Source organism: Catharus ustulatus, chromosome Z (genome assembly GCF_009819885.2).
Source record: "Catharus ustulatus isolate bCatUst1 chromosome Z, bCatUst1.pri.v2, whole genome shotgun sequence".
Taxonomy (NCBI): Eukaryota; Metazoa; Chordata; class Aves; order Passeriformes; family Turdidae; genus Catharus; species Catharus ustulatus.
In genome coordinates, this window is record NC_046262.2 from 39,816,527 (window position 1) to 39,840,758 (window position 24,232).

A 24,232-nucleotide genomic window follows, 5' to 3' on the forward strand; every position below is an offset into this window, starting at 1 on the left:
GCTAAAGCAAATTTCCACTTGTAGCTTGGATAAACCGATCTGCAGACCTAATCTGAGCCAACTCAAGGCCTTACATTTCTTTTCTTACTTTTGCTGAGATTAGCCTGAAAAACTAAAGTGAGCCAACAGTGCTAATGACAGTTTTGGAAAGCAGATCATTTGCAAATATGGTAATTTGAGTTGTAGTAAGAAACTGTTTGTATTCTCTTTCTGCAATTCCCAGTTTTAAAACTTATCTGCCAAGTCAATTCACTTGTCTTTTTCAAATCTAGGAAACGTAATGAAGTATGGAAGTCTTGTAATGTAAGTGATTTTGACTATATTGTGAAAAAAGACAACTAAGAAATTGGGCTGGAATTGTTCATTATAAACATTGTCCAAGAGTACAGTCTTTCACACCAAGAAAGAGTCTGATTTCTGCCTCCTCTGCTTGGCAGAAGTGCTTCCTCTGTGTGCCCAGCAGAGCTACTGTGGACCAGAGGGTGCTTCCTAACACTTAAAAATCCCAGCTGGAGACAAACTGTGTCATGTTTGTAATTCAGGCAAGGCCTTTATTAGCACTGCCAGCAACAAGGATTTTTTGAGTGCTCTGCTTGCCATCAGGCAGGGTGTGGTAAAAGGTTATTAAACTGCCTCTGCCACTTAGTTTTCATCTGACACATGCTTAATTGTGAGGATGTCCTTCCTCTTACTAGTGTTTGAATCAGTCCTACTGTTGATGAGAAATGTTGTTCAAATCATGTTTTACAGTAAGAAGTATTTAAAGCCACAGTTCAGATGACATGTTTCATATTTCCCAGCATCAGCCAGGAATAGCACTGCCTTATTCCTGATGGGCAGAGATGCAAGAGTTGACATGATAAAGGGATTGGCCTGGATGCCCCTGTGGGGACAGGAGGGCTGCAGTGTAAGCCATAAGTAAGAGAGAGACTTTATTCAATGTTCTCTGTCATCCCTTGCTATTTCTATTAACTATATGGAAGGAAACTGGTGATGAAGGTAGAATGGGAATGTGAAAAAGAAGGACATGTGTGAAGTAGAGTGGCTTCTCAACCTTGTCGAATGGTTGGGGATATTATGTACCAGTAGCTGTTGATCAAAAGTGCAGTGTTCAAATGCCAAGGACTGAAATTAGAGTCTAGGGTCAAAAAAAGGTTGATGTTCTTGCATGAGGAACAAATTTCATAAGCTATGTAGCTTTCCTGTATCATAAATAGCTATAGTCCTTCCTTACAGCTTTTAATCCATCTGGGCTTCAAATTACAGAGACAGTTTCAAATCTTGGAAGCCAGATGTGCTTCTCCTAACTTCTGCTCCCTGAAGCCTACCTGTGATTGCCAGCTCCAAAAAAAACAAGTAAATATAACACTTTGGGAAGTGGGAACAGAATAATTAAGTGTGGAAATAATCAGACTAGAAAACGACACTCACCTTTGGAAAACATCTACAGTCTTTTCTGCAGGGAGTAGAGACAGTTTTAAATGGCAGCTAGAGGCAATGACAAGTCCCCTTCAATACTCCCCATGATGCAGAAAGAGTCTTGGGAAAGGGAGGCCCTCGTTCTTCCATAGTCCGGGTAAACAAGGCACCTGGAAAATAAGATAAGTCACTCCTTCTAAAGTCAGCCCATGTTCTGGTATGGTTTCCTGGACAGCCCTGTACGTCCAGTTCTGACAGAGTACATTTAGACTGATTGCAAGAGCGAGTCTAATTCTGCCAGCTTAGTAAGTGCTGTGTTCAGCTTACCTAAACTGTCTTGTAAGAGAAACATGGTTAGAGGTTAGTGGGAAACAGTAAAAAAAACTAAGCATGCAGCAGCCAAAATAACTACATGTTTGAGGCAGAGAGGAGCAGGTGCTCTTCTGGATGATAGCCACAGTTCAAAGCCTTAGTCCACGTGTTTTGATCGGGAGACTGCTGGCAAGTGATCAACAAATGTGACCAAGGCTGACGTCTCCTGTTTGGATGGTGGTTGTGTGAGAATGTATGTGTGTTTATAGCTAGAGTCAGGACAGATGACAGGGGTTAGGTGCTCTGTTGCAGCAACTTCTGTGCTTCTCATGTTTTGCTTTCTTCTACTTTTTAGTTCAGTTTTGGCAAAAATGGAGAGAGAGTAATAGAGAGTTTATGGATGACGTGTACCTGTAAGGCTATGTAAAGTATATTAGATTCTGGTTGGTGTGAATCTCTGCCTGGCTTGACACAGAAGAGATTTTACCACTCTGGTCTCAACACTAAGTTTTGATTGTCCATTTTTCCTGAAGTTGTGTTGCACTGAAAGGGGAATACTTGCCATGTCCACCCTTGCTTTGCAGTCTTTTGGGTTCACACAGGTACCTGGCATGCTCAGCCAGTTCAGTTTACTCATCCAGCAGGAAGCTGTCACTTGGCTTGGAGGGCAATGTTTGCAGCCCAGTGAGCTTGCTGCTACAGCTTGGAGCAGAAATGAGAACTGACAGAAGAGGGAAGGGCCAGAATATCTTTTTTTTCAGCACTAATCCTGGTTTAAATCAGCCTGAATTGCTTGGTAAACCACACCCATAAATACTTTCAAACTCTGTAAAGATTTAACTTCAGTATTTGTTTTAGCTAAAAGTATTTCCATAAACTCTGGCAAAACTGTCTAGACACCAGTGACACTTGGCAGAAAATAAAACAATCCTCTACCCACTTCCAGGGAAACAGCAACTATCCCAAATCCACACTAGCAGATGTGAGCTGGGAAAGCCTGTACCCTGGAGAGTGTTTAACAAGGAAGGCAAGCCCTGAATACCTACGGCACCTGCTCTGGAGAGACAGTACCACAAATGCAGCACTGTGGGACTGACCTCTCCTGACTCACTGCTCTCTCTTCAGTACTAGGTGACTCCTCTTACAAACGGAGAGTGACATCCACAGCCCATTCCTTCTCTCCTCAAGCTCCTGGGTACAGCTAATTCTGGTCCATCTGGTGATGGAGGCAGGGCTAGTACTGAAGAAAGGAAAAGGAAGTTTGCTATGCTCTTGCCTATGCCACAGGATTCCCGTGGCACTGCTGAAGTTACAGAGTCCTTCCTTGACCCAGCTCTCAGTGGTGTGCTGACAGGTAATAGTACTGCCCTGCCTGCGAGGGCTGGGCTGCAGCTCTGCTCAGGGAATGTTTCTAAAACTAGTTCAAGTCTCAGTGCTGCAGAAGCTCTTGAGCTATCAAATAACCACTACTTTTGCTAAGCTTCTGAGAGTTGTATAGGCTATTCTGATCCTACAGCACTGTCACAGGTGTAGGACCTGTGCAGATGTGAGCCATTATTACCACCCCAGCCTTATACAGCCTTATACACTGTCACAAAACAAGCACTAGGAGGAGAGAGGCTAGATGGAGGTATGGATGAAAAGGCAAAGAACATGAAGAACAAATGTACTACTCACCATTAAACATTTTTGTGCAAAACTCATCCGTGTGTCATCTCTCACCCTTCATCTCTTTCATTATATCCATCAGATATTTTTTGTCTGTTGACTTTTTGATTTATTGCTTTTCTTTCAGTCTGAAAAGGGGGGAGAATGCATGCTTTTATAGATAGGCAGCAGCTGCTGCAAAGGTTGCTCCCTAAACCAATATAATGAGCAAGTTTAATTTTAAATTCAAAGTACTGTTACAAAACAAGACTCAATTTTCCTTGCACACCCAATACCACCGGTGGTTTCAAGACCTGAAACCACCATATATAATGGGAAAACATTAAAACAACAAGCCAACAAATCATGCCAGTTCTGTCAGTGAGTCAGAAAGCATCTTCCTGTATTTGAACAAACCCCGATGAATTTAAGGGTGGTTCTGTGATCCTACTTCTGAAGAACAGTCTTAATTTAACCTGTTTGTGCTTCACCCTCAAAGCTGCAGGGTTTGCCATGCTGTGGCTGGCACATGGCCCCAGTTGTCTGCAGGGGCCATACTCCAGGACCAGCCTTCCAAGAAAGGCAACACCCTGAGAGCTAGAGCAGAGGTCAGCTTGGACCCTGATACCAGGTCAAGTGTGACCAAGGACTAAGGCATTGCTTTTGATGGTGGGTTTCCCAGGTATTGCAGCTGGATACTAACCAGACTGTGGACAGTATCACAGCTAAACTGTTTCTGTAGATTAGGGTGAACTTTTCTCTGAGTGGTCCACGTTTTCTTACTGGAGAACTTACAGCACCTCTCTTCTCACCATTTGATCCTGCTTTCTGGGAAGAGGGTATTTTTGTGTAATAGTATTAGCTGCAATGAGGCTGTCTCCTCACACTTCTCCCTGCCCCAGGATGGTTTCTGCACTGTGGAGAAGATATGCAAGTAGGGAAAGCCAGACTTCATATGAATGGAGGATGCTATTCATTTTTACAGCTTCCAGAGTCTTGGTGTCTCTAAGTAGTACGTGTAATAAAAAGGAGTACAGAAAGTTATTTGTAATTCTATTAATGTGTATTTTGTCTTTTATTTACTGTATATGGAAAACCCAATAATTTATCATGGCTTTGGAAATCTGTGTTTGTGATTTCCTCTTCATGTATAAAGCAAATGTGCATCCCATCAAAATAAATAAGTAGGAAGAACTGTGCAGTGGGGGAAAGCTTTCCAGTATAGGACAGGCAAAGGATCTGTCATTGCTTCAGATGCGGATAACAGGAGTCTTTTAACCTGCTTCCAAAGTGCAGAGGTACAACTTTTACCTCTCCAGCAATTAAAAAAATACACTAGCAAGATATGAGATATATTTGCATTGACTTAAAAGACATAAACCTGAAATTGAAATTAAAATAAACAAGAATCCCTTCAAGTGGAAAATTAGAGTCAGGGTAGAAGGGTAAAATGTAAGCAAGCAGGTTTCTCATGTAAGCAATTCTTTCAGTCTCTAGATTAGCCATTTTTCTGTTTTGAAACTAGTTTTTTTCTTATTTTTTCCTGCTTAAATGTTTAACACTGTTTTCTTTAAACTCTTCAGAACTAGCTTCATTAGTTGACTACAGGGAAAAACTAAGAGAACATGTAGTGCTAAGAAGAGGAGTCACCCAACCACCTGTGTGAAGATACTTCCCTGCTCAAGTATTTTATGTAGGCAAAACCCACTAAATACCTTTAAGGACTAAACTGAGACATCCAAATGTCGCAGATTTTGTTGGAAGCAAAGATCTTCTTGGAGGAAGTAATCTGACACTCCTTTTTCTGATCTTGTTTTCCCCTGCTAAGACACCCAATAAACCAGGCTTTTTCACTACTTAGGTATTTATCAAAATTACTAGGGTAGGAGAAGGAGTATAATCCCATATTTTGGAGCTGAGCTTCTGTAAAAAACAGGAACCTGACATTTTTATTCCCTCAGAAGAGCTCTTTTTGCAGTGTTACAACATGCAGCTCCCACTGGTGTCCACTGGAATTTGATGCGTTTCTAAAAGCTACCTTTTGACAGAATCAGTAACCAGGCATAAAAAACATCTCTGATGTCTTCCTGGCCGTAGCAGTTTGTCTATCTCAGTAGCACTGAGAGAATAACATGCCTTTATGTCTCTGTAAGGAGGCTTCCAAGAGCTGCCTGCAGACGCTGCTGCTGGGCTCTTTAGCATAGACACAGGTAAGAAAATTCAGTTCTGCCATCAAGGAGGAGGCAGTGTAAGGGATCTTCTGAAAGCATCCTAATGCGGTATATGCCAGCTAAGAGTTTCTTGCAATTGCAATTGTCACATAAAAGAGGAGACTGCAAGTGAATACAGTGAGATAGGCAACTGTGCTAACCCCAGTCTGTTGTGAGTCAGTTAAAAGTAACATGTACCTGGCAGTGTAAAGATGCTTCTAGTCAGCCCTTTCAAGTCCTACTCTAAGTTAATGCAGTTCCAGAACCAAGAGCAGCTTTGACACTTGCTTGCTTGCTCATTATTAAGTGTTAGAATAGTATTTGCTGCTGCTTCTATCCTAGATGTCATCCAGACTAGAACTGCAGGTGCTGCGTTATGAATCATAGCATAAATATTGCCACAGCCACTGCTTGTCACAAACAGGTTTATTTCAAAATGACCATTGCCAAATTCTTCCTTTGTTTGGCTGTTTTACAATTCTTCCTCGATTCCTGTCAGCACACTTGCCATTGGGAGGTGAGAGAGACAGTCTTGGTTTTGTCCTTCATCACTTTTGGAGGCACAATCTACAATTCACATGTGAAAGAAGGTGAGGGCTCTGTCATCTCACCATTCTGTAAGATAAACAAACGTGCTGATTTCAAACACACAGAGTTTTTTTCTTCTTCTTCTTTTTTTTTTTTTTTTTTCCTGCAATACAACCACAAATGTATTACATCCGATTTCCTGCACAGCAATGCATTCTGGTGTCTGGTGCAGGGAGACCCTGGAGTGGACTGCAGCACTATCTTAAGCCTCTGCCTGGGGACACAGCATTGCTCAATCATCAAACTGCACAGCACAGCTTGCCCTGACCCCATCTCCTCACCTCCTGTCTGTCTGTACAGGGGCTTCTGGGGAGACACAGAGGGCATTGCAGCAAGAGAAACACATCTCTCATCAGACCTCCAGCCATCCCACTGCCCCTTTGCAACATCATGCCTTCAGACTATCTGTCAGACAGGCTAAGAATCCGGTAAACAAGAGCACAAATCAAAAAAACAACATTGTGACCTATTTAATGGGAAAAAGACTATGTCGACCCAAGCTACTGGCAAAACTTGTTTCATTGCAATAGCTGCTAGCCAAGTTAAGTCATGTGTAGGCACATCCATTTAAAGTTACCATGCTAGCAGGGCTCCCGCTCCACACTCTTAAACGTCTCTGTAAAGGCTTGGTTGGACAGGAATGTATCTAGACACATGCTACTTCTACAGCAGCAAGAAGAGTCTGAGAGTTGTTTCTCCAAGGGAAGCATGATGCCTTTATCAAGCATTCTAGGTACCCTATCTGCCCATGTTAGTGGTGTGTGGATGTATCTCTCTGACCAGACTCCATACCAAAGAACACAATATAGAGGACACTGTTCTCCATCTTCTGCTGAATGCTTTCAGTTACCTCCTTTGCGCAGATAGAGAGCTGGGCAACAACTCGAGAAGAAGGAAAGCAAAGGTTTGCAGGGATCTTTACAGCATAGGGGATGACTTTTGAGTCAAAGAGAAGGGGGGACAGGCAACAAACCAAACACATCTATTCTGGTCTGCGGAAGCTCCAAAGAAATCAAATTACTCCAGTGACAAAAGAAGGCTCTACAGAGATGGTAAGACAAGAAAGCATAAAGCCAGGTTCAAAGACAAGTGAGGGGAAAAAAAGCCATTAGAATGTCTATGTAAAACAGTAGCTTTGATCTTCTGCCCTAACCCTGCCAGTTTCCATGTACAAGTAATGTGACTACTAATCTCATCTGTGAGTGGCATAGCTTCATCAACTCTTGCCTGAAGAGAATATTCAGCTTTTGATGCTCAGAACATTCTCCTCCACACATCAGTACAATAATATCTTTTAACAGAAGAAACCAGGACAGATTCAAGGAGAATGAGAAACTTCCTTCTGTCATGAAACACATTGTACATGAACAGCAGCACCATCACCAGATTCACTGCATTCAAGGCCTCAGTTTGGACCCTTTAGACACTGGAGATATATAGTAGACAGATAGATAGATAGATAGATAGATAGATAGATAGATAGATAGATAGATAGATAGATAGATAGATAGAACTATGAAATATTGCTGTAACACCTGTGCAGGTTGAAACAAAACATTGGTGATCCTCATAAACTGCAGGAAGTAACCCCGGCAAAAACTGCTGTGTGGTCTTCACAGTAGCTTTGGGGCAGGAAGAAAATTTCCTAACAGTTCCACTTGGCCTCCATAGCATACAATCTGCTTACACAACTCTTAGAAATTTATTAATTTCTCAAGTCAGGTGTCAAAAACTATCAGGTTACTCTTAATTTAGTCCTCTGAGAAATGCTGTCTTAAATTATATACTCTTCAAAAGACATTTTATTCAGTAGCCTTCATATATGTGCCCTATAATTAATATTTTATTTTAGTCTTCCTGAAATTTAGTACAGTGCTGGGGGGAAAAAATGATGCAGCACATTACAAGTGCATAAAGTGCTATTCCCTGGACAGAAAAAAATAATTCTTCCATCCCACTGAAGCAGAAAGCTTAGGTATTTAGGGCTTAGTCCTACAAACATTTAAAAGTGTGTGTGTGTAGTTTATTCGAGTGAATTGACAGAAATATGAGACTCCCTGTGTGGTTAATAATACAAGGCATGGTTTTTCAGTGTCTTCAGAATTGGCATGACTGGACATTCATTCCAAGTATTGTAGAAATGCCATCTATAGAAGTGGCAAAGAGTTCTAATTTTAAAAAGTGTATTGAATAATGGATTATTCAGGCAATGTATTGACCTTTAGTCATCATTCTTTCATCTTAACTGCTTTTCTAAGATGCTTTCTTAGGAAAATGATTGGTGCTTATTATCATTGTTGATTTCTGTTACTGATGAGAAGCACATTGTCACATCATACTTGCCAGTCGCAGGATGCTCAGTCTTTAGTGATTTCCCTTACCCTAGAAGACTTCACCTAATCAGAAACAGTCAAACAGAAAACCAAAACTCATCCTGCCTTTGGGTTTTCCTTTCTCTGTAGGATGACTGCTTGAAGTGCAAAATCTTGGGCTCTGGAGACAAAGATATTGTACTGCCCATTTTCTTCAACACATTCAGTTTCTTTACAAAAGAAGCACAGGTAGGAATTGTTCTTCTTAGCTACAATTCACCATTCCAAGAATCTATCAGACTTTAGTAATCATACAGAGGTAGCTGTGGGATCTTCTGCAAGCAAATGAGAAAGCAGCTGTGGAGATAGATGTCAACATGGATGACAGAAGTAGTAGTGTGAGGACAGAACCAGTGCATTTTCATTATTGTTGTTGACTCTGTTTTGTCTCCTGTTCATTCTTTTCTCTCTGTATCTCTTCCCATCCTCACTGAGCGAGTGAAAGCTTTGCTACACATTGGGGCTGCAGATGCTCAGATCAGGGAACACTGCAGTGCAGCTGCCAAGCTCTGGTTTGTGGCAGTGGTCTCCCTGGCTTTCCCCTAGCAGAGGCTCTGGTTTAGTTTTCTTCTCTCCTATCAAAAAGATGCCTTCCAGTCAAGTTGGAGGTTTCTCACTTTCACACCTGAGTTGTGATGGCTAATGTCCTCAAAAGATACAGCAGGGAAATAGACACATGGATGATGTGGTGCCCTAGGTCTTATATTCTCTATGGGAAAAAATGAACAGAAGGTAATGATGGTCTGACTAAGGGAGTGGGAGCAGGACAAGTGTGAATCTCACAATTTATTCTGCATTGCCTACCTAGGGAAACTATTACTCGCACACTTTCCATTCAGCCTACATAAGGATGCACGGTAATGCACTGTGTGCTTCCCTATGATTCATGTGAAACTTTAATATTCTCTTGACTAGGAAGGCTCTTTCAGAAATGCGAGGTAACCCTGGTGGTTCCCAGAACCAGTGGGAGATAGTAATAAAATGGAAATATGGGGAAAACAGGCAACAAGCAAGGGAATTATGTATACACACAACTGCAAGTACATAACTGAAGGTGAGGATAAGGTTGTCCAGGGACTTGAGAATAAAACTGTTCCTTTATCACATATCTCCCTTGATTAGCATTCATAAAGAGTCTCCCATAGCCCTAGTATCTTCAGTCTTATTAAAAAAAACTCACTGCACCCTCAGCTGAGTGGCTGTGAATGTACTTTTGCTCTACTATGTGAGAAAAAGTAACCGGTATCGTCTTGGATTTCTCTGCTTGAGGAGAACAGCAAAATGTAAGCCAAGACCTCACTGGGCCATGATATTTCTAGACTATTATTTTCTCTTTCAAACCTGTAGTAAATTCAGTATGCAGAACTACATCTGAGATGAATTGAATTACAAACCCAGTAGATGAACTTTTGTTGTCTTTCCAGTGTTTTGCATAAAAAAATGGTTCAGGCCCTTGTCAAAGAATATATCAATTTGAGAACTGACTTTCATCTTCTTCCACTAAAGTCTGGCCAGCGCTGCAGTGACACATATGCTGATTCGTCTGCCCAAAAACTTTGTTTCTGCAACCAGGCTCTAGCCAGGAAAATATGTAGAAATGAGTCCTGACAACTCTGTGGGAGTTTTATAGAGATACCAGTCTTGAATTATTTTCAGGTTTATCCCCTACTCCCTTGCAGGTCTTGGTTAACAAAGCATAGTTAGTTAATGTTTGTGGAGAGGAAGGTGATTAATCAATGCAAAATATTACCTTTAGTAGTGATACCACTACAGTGAGGTATTTTATTAGCTCTTTTTAACTTTGTTTTGTCTTCAGCCAAGATCTAGCCAAAACCACAAAACACAATTCTGCATTAACGCAATATCTAGGGTGGCTGCTGACCTCTTGTTTTTCTCAAAGGACAGTGATAAGGTAAGGCTAACACTTAATGAAATCAAATTTTACAGAGTGAATGGTCTTGGTGATAAAGCTTGGGGGCAGGAGGCAGGAAGAGTTTATTTTTGCTATTTTTAAGAATGTGAGGCATAAAAGACCACTACAAAGGACTATGAACTGACTTATGGGTGGAAAATACAGGGGAAACATTAAAAAATCCCCCATATTCTGCTTAAGGAAACTATCAGTCACTTCTAGCAACTCTGTCCTTTGTCTTCATTTTCACTCTGCATGAGGAGCCATCACCACATAACCTTCGTCATCTGAGGGAAGATTAAGAGAAAGACCACTGGCAGCAGAGGGGCTCACAGCTGAGGAGATGGACTTCTACCTCACTGAGGTTACTGCAGCAGGAGCAAACAATCCCAGTGGCACTGGGTTTGTTCAGGATCATCAGACAGACACAAAATTTGCCTTGAGTCCAGGTGAAAAGGGCATGTTACAGCCAGAGCTAAAATATGCTGATATATCCATATGTTCATATTGATTCTGTTTTGAAAGCTAACATGAAAAGCCAGACAGTTGTCTGAGTCAGAATTTTCTAAACTATTTCTTAAAGACTTTTTTTGATGACTCCTTGATTTCCCTTCAGAAAAACAAGGGAACTGAAGACTTCCACACTAGGCAATAGGCAGTGCAGTTCTTAAATGTAGTCAAATACAGAAAGAAGCATGGGCTTGTCTCTGCTAGGTTTTGCCACTTCTGCTTGGTTTTTCTTTCAGTGAGAAGTAAAAGAGAAGGGAAAGCAGCTTCCTATATGGTGTTAGAAATCTTAACAGACAACTCAACCAAGTCTAATCCAGTATTTGATTAGAGAATGCTGTTGTTTTCATTTTAAATACTGCTTCAGGGGGAGACATTTTTAGTAACATTATGATGGAGCATTTTAATTTAAATTATTTATAGTATACTAAATGCAGACTATCACTGAAGTATTTTTTTCCATTAATAATTGACACTTCTTTCTAGGAATTTTCATTTACAATCCATGAATGCTTTAGAACAGTACAAACTAAGTGCACTGAACAACAGATGAAATAATGTATGTGATCTCATATTTGAGTTATGGACATATTTTTTCATGAAACCCAGGAAGAAAATAGCTGTGCCAGTATGGAGCCATTCTTGGGTATCCTTGCCATGTTAAAATGTAAGACTATTTTGGGTGGATATCCAGCTGTGCTAATGCAGTAGTACTGCCTAAAAAAAAAAAAAAAAAAAAAAATTAAAAAAAATAAAATACAAAATTCAAGCATATTTGCTAGGGGGAAAAAAGAATACTCTTTCTTTTTTAATACTTACATTAATATTTGCTATATAATAAAAGCAGTCACAAAATAAGGGGTTTTTAGGTAAACTCTAGACTGCTAGTATGTTGATTCTTCTGTATCTTTCTTCACTTTTCTCCTCCCTTCCACCCTCTCTGTCTGTCTTCATCATAGTATTTGGGCATTAACCTTTTGCAGGCAGCTTGTGAATGCATTTAGTTCCAGATCCAAGTGCCACGACTGAGTGCCTCTGAAAATTTGCACTGAAACCGGCACCAAGGAAAGCTTTTGCTAACAGACATGGTAGCTGGAGCAGACTGCATTCATCCTGAGCAAAACACTTAAACACAGCCTCTGTTTTGAGCAGTTACTTGTTTAGCCAAAACCAAAATCCTTAAAAAAGTCAGCTGGAGTAGAGGAAACAGCCAACACTGTTTGGATTGCAGTGTGTGCTCAAGTGTCTGCCCTTCATGTTAATAGGAGAGCTTAGGACCACTATGAGGGGAAAGGAGAGCAGAAGGCAACCCAGGTACACAGCATCAGGACAGCCTCTGAACAAAGGGGTTTCATCACCACCTTTCCAGCCATGGGCAAAGGCCAATTTTTTTGCATTAGATCATGGATATGGTCAGTAATGAGTTGTTTGCAGGCTAGTGTGTAAAACAGCTTACTTAGCTAATATCCAAGTCTGACTTTGAGTAACAGACCTCAGGGAGGGAGGAATCTGTAGGTAGAGTACATTGTAATGTGAATGGTGAGGCTGGTCTTGAGCAGGCCCCAATATTAGGCAGCTAGGCCACAGTCCAGCACAGCTGTAAGCTACTTTAGGCACCATCATGACCACTCCTGGTCAGCCCACTTTTCTGGTAATGCATGCATATCAAGAGATAGCCTGACATAACAGCAGAGGAAGACTCTGGTGTCAAGGATGAGAAATGATTGTAGGAATACTGTGCTCTTCTGCAAGCCCAAAGGCAAGGTCTAGTAAAGTCCCTGTGGATGCTTCCATATGAAGCAAGAGGAAATTGCATAAACTTATATATAGCTGCTCATGAGACAAGTTTGAGAAGCAGCATTTAGCCCTCAGCTCTGCAGCTGCTGCAACTATGTATGGCGTTGTCATGGAGCCACCAAGACATTGTTGTGATGTGAAACAGTTTCCTAAAGTATCTTGTTTCATGCTGGCCACTAACTAAATCTTCTTATAATACTAGATGAACGTCCTCTTGCATACACTTACTTTCAGTGGCAAATGAACAACAAGTGCAGAAGTCACTTGCCTTCTGCTGTGCTGTCCTGAAGCTTGTGGCAGACATTTAGGATGCCTCACGGGCTGAAGCTGATCAAAGAAGAGATCAAAAGAAATTCTGCTCCACTGATAGTGCAAAGATGCAAATCAAGAAGGTCCTTGGTGGCCATTAAGGTTCTCTAAAACACCTGGTAGTGTGTCTACCACACTGATTAAGCAGTAATTAAAACACCTGAAAATATAATATAACTCTGGCAGCAATTGCCAGCATCCTGAGGATCAATGGACTGAGAATGCTTCAGCTGAATCTCAGAGACTGACAAGGCAATGTGCATTTCACTCATTTATATCACGTGTGTTCATATTCCCCAAACTAGGTAAGCTTTGCATTTATCTTCACTGGCAGAAATAGGAAAAGAGATGCAATGAATTACAATTTACCATGGCTAATAGTGGTATTGAAGAGCCTGTAGTGATTTGTTCATAGTCACTCATTTGATCAGTGGCCACAGCTGCACAATTACTGCTGCTTCTTTCCTTAGTCTGTTTGTAAAACAGGAATAACAGCAGGTGTGAATCACCACTGCTCTTACCCCAAAAGCACATGCAGTCATTTTGCTCTTACCTGATTTTCAGGAAAACTTTAGACCTGTATTCGATTGTTTCAATAGCCTCTCTCCTCTTCTGCAAGCACCTTTTGTTTAACCTACTCTCACATGATCTGTTAATGAAGCCCAGCCTGTAACTTTTGAGTTTAAAAATAATTTCTCACCTCATTCACAGTCTCTAACCTTATCATGGGAAATGCTTTCCAGCATGTCAGCTTGCCCTTTAGACACTACTGCTCCAAGAGACACAGATTTGTTTTTCATGCTATGCAACTGTTTACAATGGCTTGCCAGAAGCACAAACATCATAATCAAACATTAGAAGATTTATACTTCTCTGAACTTTATTACTGCTTCCGTCTCAAAATAGAAATGTTGATCATTAAACAAAAACAACATGTGATTTCAAATATTAAACCGCATGTGAAATCCTCCTCACGCCTTCTTTGAAATCTGTTAAAATGCTTTCACAGTGATCTGTAGATTACTGATCAGTAGTAAAAAATTGATCTTGGTCAGAAGAATTTTACAATATGGACTGGATTTAGAACTTCCAACTTCTTAGAATAAAATTTTAAATTAGGAGAGTCAGAAAATGGTAAATAGATTTCAGTATTTTTCTGTTTAATATCCTTCTTAGTATAAGAAGAAAAAACACCAATTACCTTTAAATTGTAGATAAACATCAATACAATGTGAAAATTAATCTGTATTTCTGAACTTCTACATCAATAATTCAAGATGATATTTCCCTGCATACTCCCACTATTTACCCTGACTAGCTTTCAAATTTCCCAAAAAATCAGGAAGACACACTGGGTAATGAATGAGGAATCAATGGAATTAAAATTTTAAGCATGTGAGTTACACCATGGTCGAAGCTTCAAAGCTGACTTAAAACTCAGTATTTAACGTCTATAAGAAAAAAAAAACAGGGTAAAAGAAAAACGAAAACAAAAAAACTCTTTTCCCCCCTAGACATACAAAAAAATACCTTCATCAAAAAACCGAGCAGGAACAGAATATTGCTTTTGAGAAACCCTAACCCTGTAAGTAATAGACGACCCCCACCCGCTCTTTCTTGCAAGGCAAGCAATCCTTGCATCATTTCCCAAGTCCTGTGACTAGGTGAGACATTGAAATGCAAACGAGGTCGTCTCTGCCTTGTGGGCCAGCAGAGAAGCTGGAATGTGGTTTCTTATCTAGTACTTGGGTGAGGAAATGGTGATTCTGGTGGATCACAAGACTACTAAAAACAAAGAAGTTCAGCAGAATCATCTCAGTCATCTCCCAGGTCTTCGGGGTTCTCTTAAAGCAAATACGGCTTCCTTTCCTAATCTAATAATGATGTAACTAACCTCATTATGGGTTCTGCTCCAGCTGAAGCAGTTTGAATCTTATATTTCACTAGGGAGAATCCAAAACAAAGATTCTTAAGAAGCTATTTGTAAACGAATGCTGGTAATCCCAGACAGACATCATAAACACCAGAGCCACTTCAGATCTGTGGTGAAGAATGCCTAGGCTGAAGAAGAAAGCTGGTTATTTTCATGGAACTGCACGGAAGAAGAGAAACCACTCATGTAAATTTGGTAGCTTTTTTCTCAGGCATGCTTAAATGAATTTAAGTGAAATATATCTGCAGTTCCTAAAACCTTTCAGAGTGTGCCACTACTAGTAAGTATTAAAGCAAGCAGATTAGGAATATCACTACTGCAACTGCTTTCTCACATCCTCCCAGCTTTCTGAAGCAGTCGCTCTGGTTTGGGAAATTTACTGTGCTTTTTTCCTTCAAGAAGAACCTTAGCAATAAGGTAGAAGAAAATAACAATAATTTTTTTGAAAAGGAAGTTGGCTGTATTTTTTAAAGTTCCATTTTCCTAAAGGCAAATATGACTGGCATTTCTTCCACACAAATCAGACTCTGGGATGTAAAACCAGCACAGTGTTGACGGCAATGTAACTGTGCTTTTCTAAACTGGACCAATAAACAGAAGAGAGACTTGAATTTTGTTTTTAATTTTTGTTTGTTTTTGGTTGTTGTTTTAATTTTGTTTTGTTTTGGTAGGATCTAATGGAAGCTGGTCAGTAAACACTTGCTATGAAATACAGTAATTTGCATTTTAAGCTCTATAATACTTTTTTTTTTGACTGAGACCATGCTCCTGTAGAAATCTATTCTTAAGGCATAGTGCAGTAGGGTGAAATGACAGAAACTAGATTGTAAGCTAGAGGATTTTAATGTTTGCATAAACAAACATGTTCACATGTTCACTTTTTAAGTAAACCAGTTCAATATTTTTATTTCAGGATCAAAAATCCTGAATTTAGTCTCAATAGCAATGCAAAAACCCATCCAACACTTAGACTAAATAAAATAAATGCCCTCTACTTTTGCTGTTCTTTCCTACCTATGTTGTTCAGATAAAGTGGCATACAAACAAAACACTTGTTTTTACTTCAGTAAAGATCATGACTCATGGGTTGTCTTCTGGCAGATGCAGATTGGTCCCTTCCTCTGTGTATTTGTACCAGGAGAACAAAGAACAGCAAGAATTTAAAAGTACTAAAAAAAGTTTCAAAAGTCCTGGATTCAAGTAGATTGTTTCCAAAGGGAGTGTATTGTGCTATACATGTGCGATGCAGCAACTTGTGTACTACCAAGCACACTTGCTAACTGCAGTGGCACATCTCACGTTGATGAGATCTTTCCTTGGAGATTCAATGCTGAATTTACTCCTTCAGCTTCAGGGGCAGCATACCGAATGCAAGTTCTTGGCACTATTTGGAAGTGTACGGGCTCCGTTATCTGGTAACTTGTAGGGCTTGATAGCTGCAGTGCAGTTGGCTAACTTGGCTGTTGCAACGGTGACATGACTAGTTATTAAAAGGTGTTGTTCCTGCATCTTGGAAGAGTGGTATGGCCTTTGGGAAAATACCTGGAGTTTTGTGTATCTAGAGTTCCTCAAAAGCTGTTTTTTAAAAAAAAAACTCTTTGGAAAGTTATCCTCTGAAATGGAGAGATTTAAAGTAATGGAGAAGTGTCTTCCTTCCAAGTTCTATCTTTGGATTATTGCAGACAGAACGCTGACTATTGTGATTAGCATGGCTAGCTAGGTCTCTTCTGGACTGGATGGCATCAGCTGAGCTTTTACACACAGGAACTGAAGAGCTCTTGATTTCACCCCTTCTCTCTGCTAATCTAGGAGTGCAGCGCTCCGTCTCCACAGAGATGTTTTCAATAGAGCAAAGGCTGCTACAGCTGGTGTGACAGCAGCATACAGTCACAAGGTTGCACAGTTTGATGGAAAATTATGTCTATCAGTATCTGCCTGGTTATTACCTGCAACTGATGCCACTGACCCTCTGTTCACTTCAGCAGACCACCATCACCACATTGGGCTTACAGGCAGGAGCAACAGAGACAGTAACAGAGGGATGGCCTAGTAGCTCTGTAACATGGTGCTTTTACCTTGTCTGAAATAACGAACAGCTGCTGCAATACGGCTGTCAGAATTCATATTGATGTATTATAATAAAATTCTCAGAGAGGAAAAGTGCATCCAGAGGTTGGAGGCAGTCCTAGGTCAGCTTCCTATCGTAGGTTTCTAAATAGCCACTCTTGTGATGATCAAATTCTGACCATGGCTGTTGCTGTGCTGATTTCGCTTGCATATGCTTATATTTTTGCACCTGGGCTCTCAAACATCCTTAGTAAAATATCTAGGGAATTCATATATCTACACAACACTTATGACTCAGTACAAGCCTAAGTCAACATGCTGAAGGTGAAAGTATTCTTGTTTCCTTCAAGGATTTCAACAAATTCTCAGCTAAGATTTCCCTATGTACAGTTGTTAAATAAACTTGTAGGGTTTACTTCATAGTAAATACAGTGTTCGACTCCTGTGTGTGCGTGTACGTGCACCAGGAGTGTTCAGGAGGAGAGAACAGCACAGTGGTATCACATGTTAACTGATTGCATGGTAACTTCTCCAAAGAGACAGGACTTCATATTATCCAGAAAAGCATCGGCTTTTCTTCATGCATCTCAGGGCACATTACAGAACAGCAGACATGTGACCTATGGTGCAAGACCTTCTGCAATTTAGACATTACCTCCTGTCACGCCAGCTAAACTTCTTGTCCTTCAAGAAAAGAACTTCTTGTCCACAGTTCATTGGTAATTCACTTGTAGCCTTTCAATGCTCAGTCAATACTAGATATGATTGCATTAAAAATGCTAACTTAAACAGGACTGAGAAATCCAATTCCAAAAAAAATATCAGCAAAAAGATGTTAAGTAAAATATTTTCAAATGCCACACATCTCAGAAAAACCAAAACCCAAGACAAAATTATGAGTTAATCGAACTAGATGATGTTATATCTAATTCTCCTGAGGTATTTAAATGTGAATCTTTTATGAAGTGAAAAGTTTCTTGCTGGAAAGATACAAATGCATAGGGGGGTTGCACAAGTACTTTAAAAAGACAAGACAACCCCTCCAATATATCTCTATGTGTTTGGCTCTGTAAGGTTTCCTTAGGCCAAAGAGAGCTCCTGAGATTGTCTGGGTAAAGAAACACGTATTGCTTGTTTTAGCAATATACTCTGTATCGTAAGACATCAAAAAAGTGAGAAGTACATATCATATGATTTCTTCCTTTTCACTGTTGTGTAACAGTCTGCAAATCCTGATTTTTATACTAAATATATGAAAGATTATAAGCTAAAGCTATCAGAATGCTAGCTCTACAAGTGTTTAAGGGCGAACCTCACACAGCTTGTGGTTATTCTACTACTGTAGACAAGTTAAAAAACGAAGTTTGTCTACTACTGCTTACATGAAAACCAAGCCCATGTGTAAACCCACTAGTATCTCATCTGTGTTGCAACTATTGATGGCACAGTAGGTATTACAGGATGCTATGCAAATAAACACTAGCCACCACTGGTGTTAAAACACCTTTTACCGAGCTCAGGTCCAGAGGTAGAAAAAATTAAAAAAGGAAAACAAACAAACCAAACCAAACAAACGAAAAAAAATTTCCACCAAATTAAAAACAATAAAGCCGTTTTCAGACTCTAAAACATGGGAAAATAAAAGGACTTTCCTGGAAGTGTTTCTGGCAGCAGAGTCACCGCCATGCTGCTGTGCCCAATGGGACATGCTTCCTCACACCTGCCCGGTGCCAGCCTCACGGAAGTGGCCCTGCCGGCCGTGTTCCACAAAGCCTCCGGCAGAGCTGCAAAGGCAGCAGCTTTGCAGTCCCAGCCAGGAGGAGCGGGCTGGGGTGCCGGGGGCACCCAGGGCCGGAGACCTCCGGGGCAGCAAGGCCACGACAGCCTGATCCGAGCAGGAGCCCTCACCGGGAGCATACGGATGATGCTGGGGCTGCCAACACCGGCCATTTGTATTTCTTTGCCTCCAGACTTAGGTTTTCCTTCGTTCTGCCAGCTGCCCGCTTTAAGTCCCTCCGGGTTAAATTCCAGGCTTAGCGTGCTGCTACTATCTCCGGCCCGACAGCGCTCGGAGTAAATACCTGGACAAACATTGCCCAATCTAGCGGCTCCGGCGGCGCAGGACGGCCCCAGGGAGGCCCCGCATCGCCCCCGGCCGCTGCAGGCCCCGTCCCGGGGCGATGCGGGCTGCCTCGGCAGCCCCCGCCCCGCCCCGGGCCCGGCGGGAGGCGCGGCCCGGCCGCCAATGGGCGCGGCGGGGCGTGCACGGCCGCGGCCGGGATAAGAGGGCGGTGCAGGCCGAGTGTCGCCAGGCAGAGGAGTAGCAGTGCGGCGGAGACCTTCGTGTGTGGTGAGCGCGGGCTGTGAGGTGGGGGCGCGTGGAGAGGCCCGGCCTCGGCCGCATCCTTGTCCCGCGCTGGGGCGGTTCCTGCTGGGAAGGAGCCGCCATTCCAGCCGCTTCCTCGGGAGCTGCCGACTGCACACCCCGCGTCTCGGCCCCGCCGCCCGGGCTTGTTTACAGTCGCGGCCGAGGGCGGGGCGGGCAGCGCGGGGAGCTCGGCTCCGGGCGATCGCTGGCGGGGGACGTGCGGGCGGCCTGGGCTCTGGCATCCCCCGCTCTCAGGGCGCCCTGCCTGACCGCTGTTCCTCCGTCCTTGGCAGATCTGCCAGCATGAACCCCTTCGTGGCCACGCTGTGCCTCTGCTTGGGTGTGGTTCTCGGCGCTCCGAGCCTGGACCCCGAGCTGGACGACCACTGGGAGCTGTGGAAGTCGTGGCACAAGAAGGACTATCATGAGGTGAGCCCTCGGGGTACGCGCTCTGCGGGGCGAGCGCTCAGCGCACGGAGCTGGGCCCCACCAGCTGAGTCATGTCTGCTTTGTTAGAACGCCTGCTATGGGCAGCGCTTGGGAAGCATAATCCTTCTCTTCCCAGGTTCCTTTCCTGTGTTTGTGTATTGACTCAGCTGCACTGTGCTCGTTGTTTTTCTTATGAAAGCGGCAGAAAGACCATCTCTTGACACCGTTCACGCTTCCCATTCGAGTAGTCTACATTTGCCCGAGTATTACTAGCCTTAGAAAGCTTGTTGTACAAAAGAACTTGGTTTGAAATGCCTCCTTGAAGTATGCTGTTTTTTTGGCCCCTTAGAGAGAGGAAGGCTGGAGGAGAGTGGTATGGGAGAAGAATCTGAAAATGATTGAAATCCATAATCTGGATCATGCATTAGGAAAACACAGCTACAAGTTGGGAATGAATCAGTTTGGCGACATGGTATGTATACAGACATGTAATGTACAGTTCTAAGTAATGCTGTGTAATAGATAGTGACTGCATATGTTGATTTTCAGACAACTGATGAGTTCAGACAGCTCATGAATGGTTATGTACACAAGAAATCAGGAAGAAAATACAGAGGATCCCAGTTTCTTGAGCCCAACTTCCTGGAAGCACCAAGATCAGTAGATTGGCGAGAGAAGGGATATGTAACTCCAGTTAAAGACCAGGTACCATCTGATGGTGAATTTCTAACCAGGTCCAGTTTCCTGAATGCTATATCCACTTTCACAGCGGAAAAGCATTGTACATGTTTAATGGTGCCTGGTATAAGCTTACTAAGCACCATTTTGTACATTTTTGGGTTTGTAACTTCTGATTTCACTTTATACTTCAGGGTCAGTGTGGCTCTTGCTGGGCTTTCAGCACAACAGGAGCTCTTGAAGGGCAGCACTTCAGAAAAACTGGCAAACTTGTTTCACTGAGTGAACAGAACCTGGTGGACTGCTCTCGCCCTGAGGGGAATCAAGGTTGTAATGGTGGTCTCATGGACCAGGCTTTCCAGTATGTGCAGGATAATGGGGGCATTGATTCAGAGGAATCCTACCCATACACTGCGAAGGTAGGTGGAATAGCTGCACTTGTGTTGCAGGTGTCATGTCTTTTGTGTGGAAAAAATGTGTGTTGGGAAACTCATACCTAGAAAGGAAAATCTCTTTATAGAGACCAGTTGTCTGTCCTTCAGGACTGCGAGCCCCTGTAGGAATCACATACTGCACTGGTCTTTGAGGACAAAATCTTGACAGACCACTTAGGAAAATTGGAGCAAGTGTCCTTATCCCTCCCCCTCATTGCCCTTCTATCATGCCTTATCTTGGTTGCCACGCCAAACCAAGAACCCAGCCTTTGTCAACAGTGCTACTTAGTGGTAGGACAGCAATTCATCTTCCTATAACTGACCTATTACAGAGTTGCTGCCTATGGACCACCTAATTCTTGTGGCTGGTGTCAACTGGATTTTTGACAGCAGTTATTGTTAATGCTTTGAGTTCTGTTTCTGGACTAAATGTGCATAAATAGAGATAATGGAGAGGCTTTGAAAATCCCTCTAAACTATCAAACTTTTAAGAATTCTGCTCACTATAGAGGATCTTTTCTTTCAGCTTTTGTGTTGTCTGAGTGGGCAGTAGCTATACCGTTTGTTGTGAACAGCATTGGATCTGGATTCTTCACCTGTGTCCCTGTAATCTCAGTTTTTTCCTAATCTTGGCTGTTCTAGAGATCCCAGTTGATTATAGGAAGTGCCTAAATTGCTGAGTACGGAAAGTAAGCAACTGACCTGTAGTTTGTGTTCATTTAGTTGGGGAAACAGCTGTGGTACTAACCTATAGTGCAGGTAAAGGAATGATGTGTTTGCTTGAATGTGTTTGTTTCACATGACCTGACTTCCAAACTAGGCCTCACCTCACCTCTCTCTTGCTGTAAATGTATGCGACATCAGCAGTTACAGGCTTTACCACAAAAAAAACCAACAAACCCACCCACCCCAAGCAAACAAAAAATACCCACTAGAAGTACCACCCTCAAATATTGTATGTAAGGTATTAGTATGTAATACGAATTCCTAACTTTCAAGTCATTCTGTACAGCTTTTCAAACTGTGACATGTTAAAATTGGGATTTTAAGTGCTTGCTCAATGAGCAGTTTCTGGATTGCTTTGTAATTAATGAATACTTGGCTTTCTTCCATTGCCCATTAATGCATTCTGGACTTCTTTCCTTCCTGTAAAAATACTTGTCCTGTCCACCAAAGAGGGCAGAGTTCCAGAATCTGATAGCCCTCTTCACCTCAGTAAAGTTGGTGGGGATTTTTTGGGCCCCACTGTCATTTACTTTTTCTGTAATTTTGAGAAATTCAGAAGCAGTTCTTCTGTATTCCCTGTCTGTTATCCTTGCGAAGTGCTGATGAGGCAATTGGATCCTCTTCAGTCCCTTGCTTTCAAAGCAGCAAAGTCATATAATGTGTGGTAGTTCTGTGCTCATCCTTGTGTTAAATGCAAAACTGTGTTAATAACTACAGCTTTCTCTACTTAGGATGATGAGGACTGTCTCTACAAGGCAGAATACAATGCTGCTAATGACACTGGCTTTGTTGACATCCCTCAAGGACATGAAAGAGCTCTCATGAAAGCAGTTGCAGCTGTGGGTCCAGTGTCTGTTGCTATTGATGCAGGCCATTCTTCGTTTCAGTTCTATCAGTCAGGTGGGGATTTGTTAATTGTATTCATTCAGAGAATTGGATTTTAATTACTCAATATTCATTCCCCTACAGTTAAATAATAGATTAAGGGAAAAAAAAAGATAATTTGGAAGTAATTTTAGTTCTAGGTCAGGTTTTCCACATGTATTTCTCTTGCATATGTGTCTACTTGTCCCTCAGTTTTGGCAATGGTAAAATTGACTTATGATTCCTTTCTCTAACTTTTCAAGCAGCTGTGCAACATTTAAGTTGTACTACACAAAGCTACTTTTGAGGGATAAAAGTTTTCTGGAGAATTTTGCTCATGAGTGAACTTACACCTTTTCAGGTATCTACTATGAACCAGACTGCAGCAGTGAAGACTTGGACCATGGTGTTCTGGTTGTGGGTTATGGCTTTGAGGGGGAGGATGTAGATGGGAAGAAATACTGGATTGTTAAGAACAGGTAAGATCTGTGTCATGTGTCCAGGTGAGAATAGAAGGTAGTTTGTCACTTTTTTGGGGTGAGGTAGAGAGACAACAGCAATGGAAATCTGGAGGTTGTTTTCAGATTGTATGATATGACAAAAGGTAAAATAAACTTGTGCTACTGGCAGCCAAATGAAGTAAGCTCAAAGCAGCCATCTTATTCTGCTTGTTCAGTTAATATAAGGGAGCTCAGTGCTGAAACAGCCTGTGAACCTAGTAGATAATAAAGCATTGAAGCAAAGGGGAGCAGATGGAAGCCTGCTTGTGGGGTTGTAATGGATTTCTTTTGGAAGCAGAGTGCTGCTCACTTCTGTGAAATAGGATAATACTTTAAAGATGGAGTTACCCCCTGTGTTGGAGAAATAAATTAATGCCAAAGGGCACATCACATGAGGTTGTCTCATGTTCTCAGCATTACTGGGGCACCACCCTCAAATGCTGTTTGCGGGCTTTGACTTCCCTTAAAATTGCCTGGGAGCAGTGTCTGAGCTTCAGGCACCTGTAGTCAAGGTTTGCACATCAATGTGACTACCTCGTGTGAGAATGGCTGCATTCTTCAGCTCTGATCCCAAGATGCTTCCTGGGAGGCATTTAATTGCTGGAAAACATTTTAGTTTTTGGCTGCAGCTATCTTGGATTTTCTCAAAGTGTGAAGGCAGCAGCTTTCAGTTTTAAACACTTAATGGGGGAGGGCAGTAAATAAGTAACTTCTGAGTATGTAAACAAACACTTTGCTTTTGTTTTCAGCTGGGGTGAGAAGTGGGGTGACAAAGGATATATCTACATGGCCAAGGACAGGAAGAACCACTGTGGAATAGCAACAGCTGCTAGCTATCCACTCGTATAATTTGAAGACTGAACATTTCAGTACAAGAGGGGATTTAAACTGAATGACCAAACCCATGTTCACATGTGGTAGCCTTGTGTCTTTCAAAACTCAACTTGATTTTTAAAACTCTTGAAGTATATTTTACATGTTGGTGACATGCCACTTGTTTAAATTAATGTAAATGTTGGTATGTAAACAGCTTGTAATATTGCTGGCTTTTGACTGCTTAATCCAGTAGATTCTTTGTATTTTTCCTTTTTTTTTTAATTGCAATGTGTCCAAAGGTTTACTTTTTAAATAAATACTTAAATTCCACTATATACAGATGA

At 41.8% G+C, this 24,232-nt stretch overlaps 1 protein-coding gene and 1 long non-coding RNA gene across 2 annotated transcripts; one reads left to right on the forward strand and one right to left on the reverse strand.

Moving 5' to 3' along the window:
* Positions 1–1,436: 1,436 nt before the first annotated feature.
* Positions 1,437–19,242, reverse strand: LOC117010662. Its single transcript, XR_004420729.1, has 3 exons — positions 19,155–19,242; positions 3,409–3,527; positions 1,437–1,589 (listed from the first exon to the last, which is right to left on the reverse strand). It is a non-coding gene; the product is annotated as an uncharacterized LOC117010662 (long non-coding RNA).
* A 71-nt stretch (positions 19,243–19,313) lies between these two features.
* On the forward strand, positions 19,314–24,232 carry CTSL (cathepsin L). Its single transcript, XM_033085458.2, has 8 exons — positions 19,314–19,423; positions 19,735–19,870; positions 20,220–20,342; positions 20,420–20,575; positions 20,743–20,967; positions 22,440–22,608; positions 22,934–23,051; positions 23,822–24,232. The coding sequence occupies exons 2-8, from the start codon at positions 19,745–19,747 to the stop codon at positions 23,919–23,921; spliced, it is 1,017 nt and encodes a 338-aa protein (XP_032941349.1). The 5' UTR covers positions 19,314–19,423; positions 19,735–19,744; the 3' UTR covers positions 23,922–24,232.

Bases quoted from the DNA above. Each gene is read 5' to 3' on its own strand.
- CTSL (XM_033085458.2), top strand. From the start codon at position 19,745: ATGAACCCCTTCGTGGCCACGCTGTGCCTCTGCTTGGGTGTGGTTCTC. The intron at 20,968-22,439 runs GTAGGTGGAATA...TTCTCTACTTAG, and splicing joins CCTACCCATACACTGCGAAG to GATGATGAGGACTGTCTCTA. The intron at 22,609-22,933 runs GTGGGGATTTGT...ACACCTTTTCAG, and splicing joins GTTTCAGTTCTATCAGTCAG to GTATCTACTATGAACCAGAC.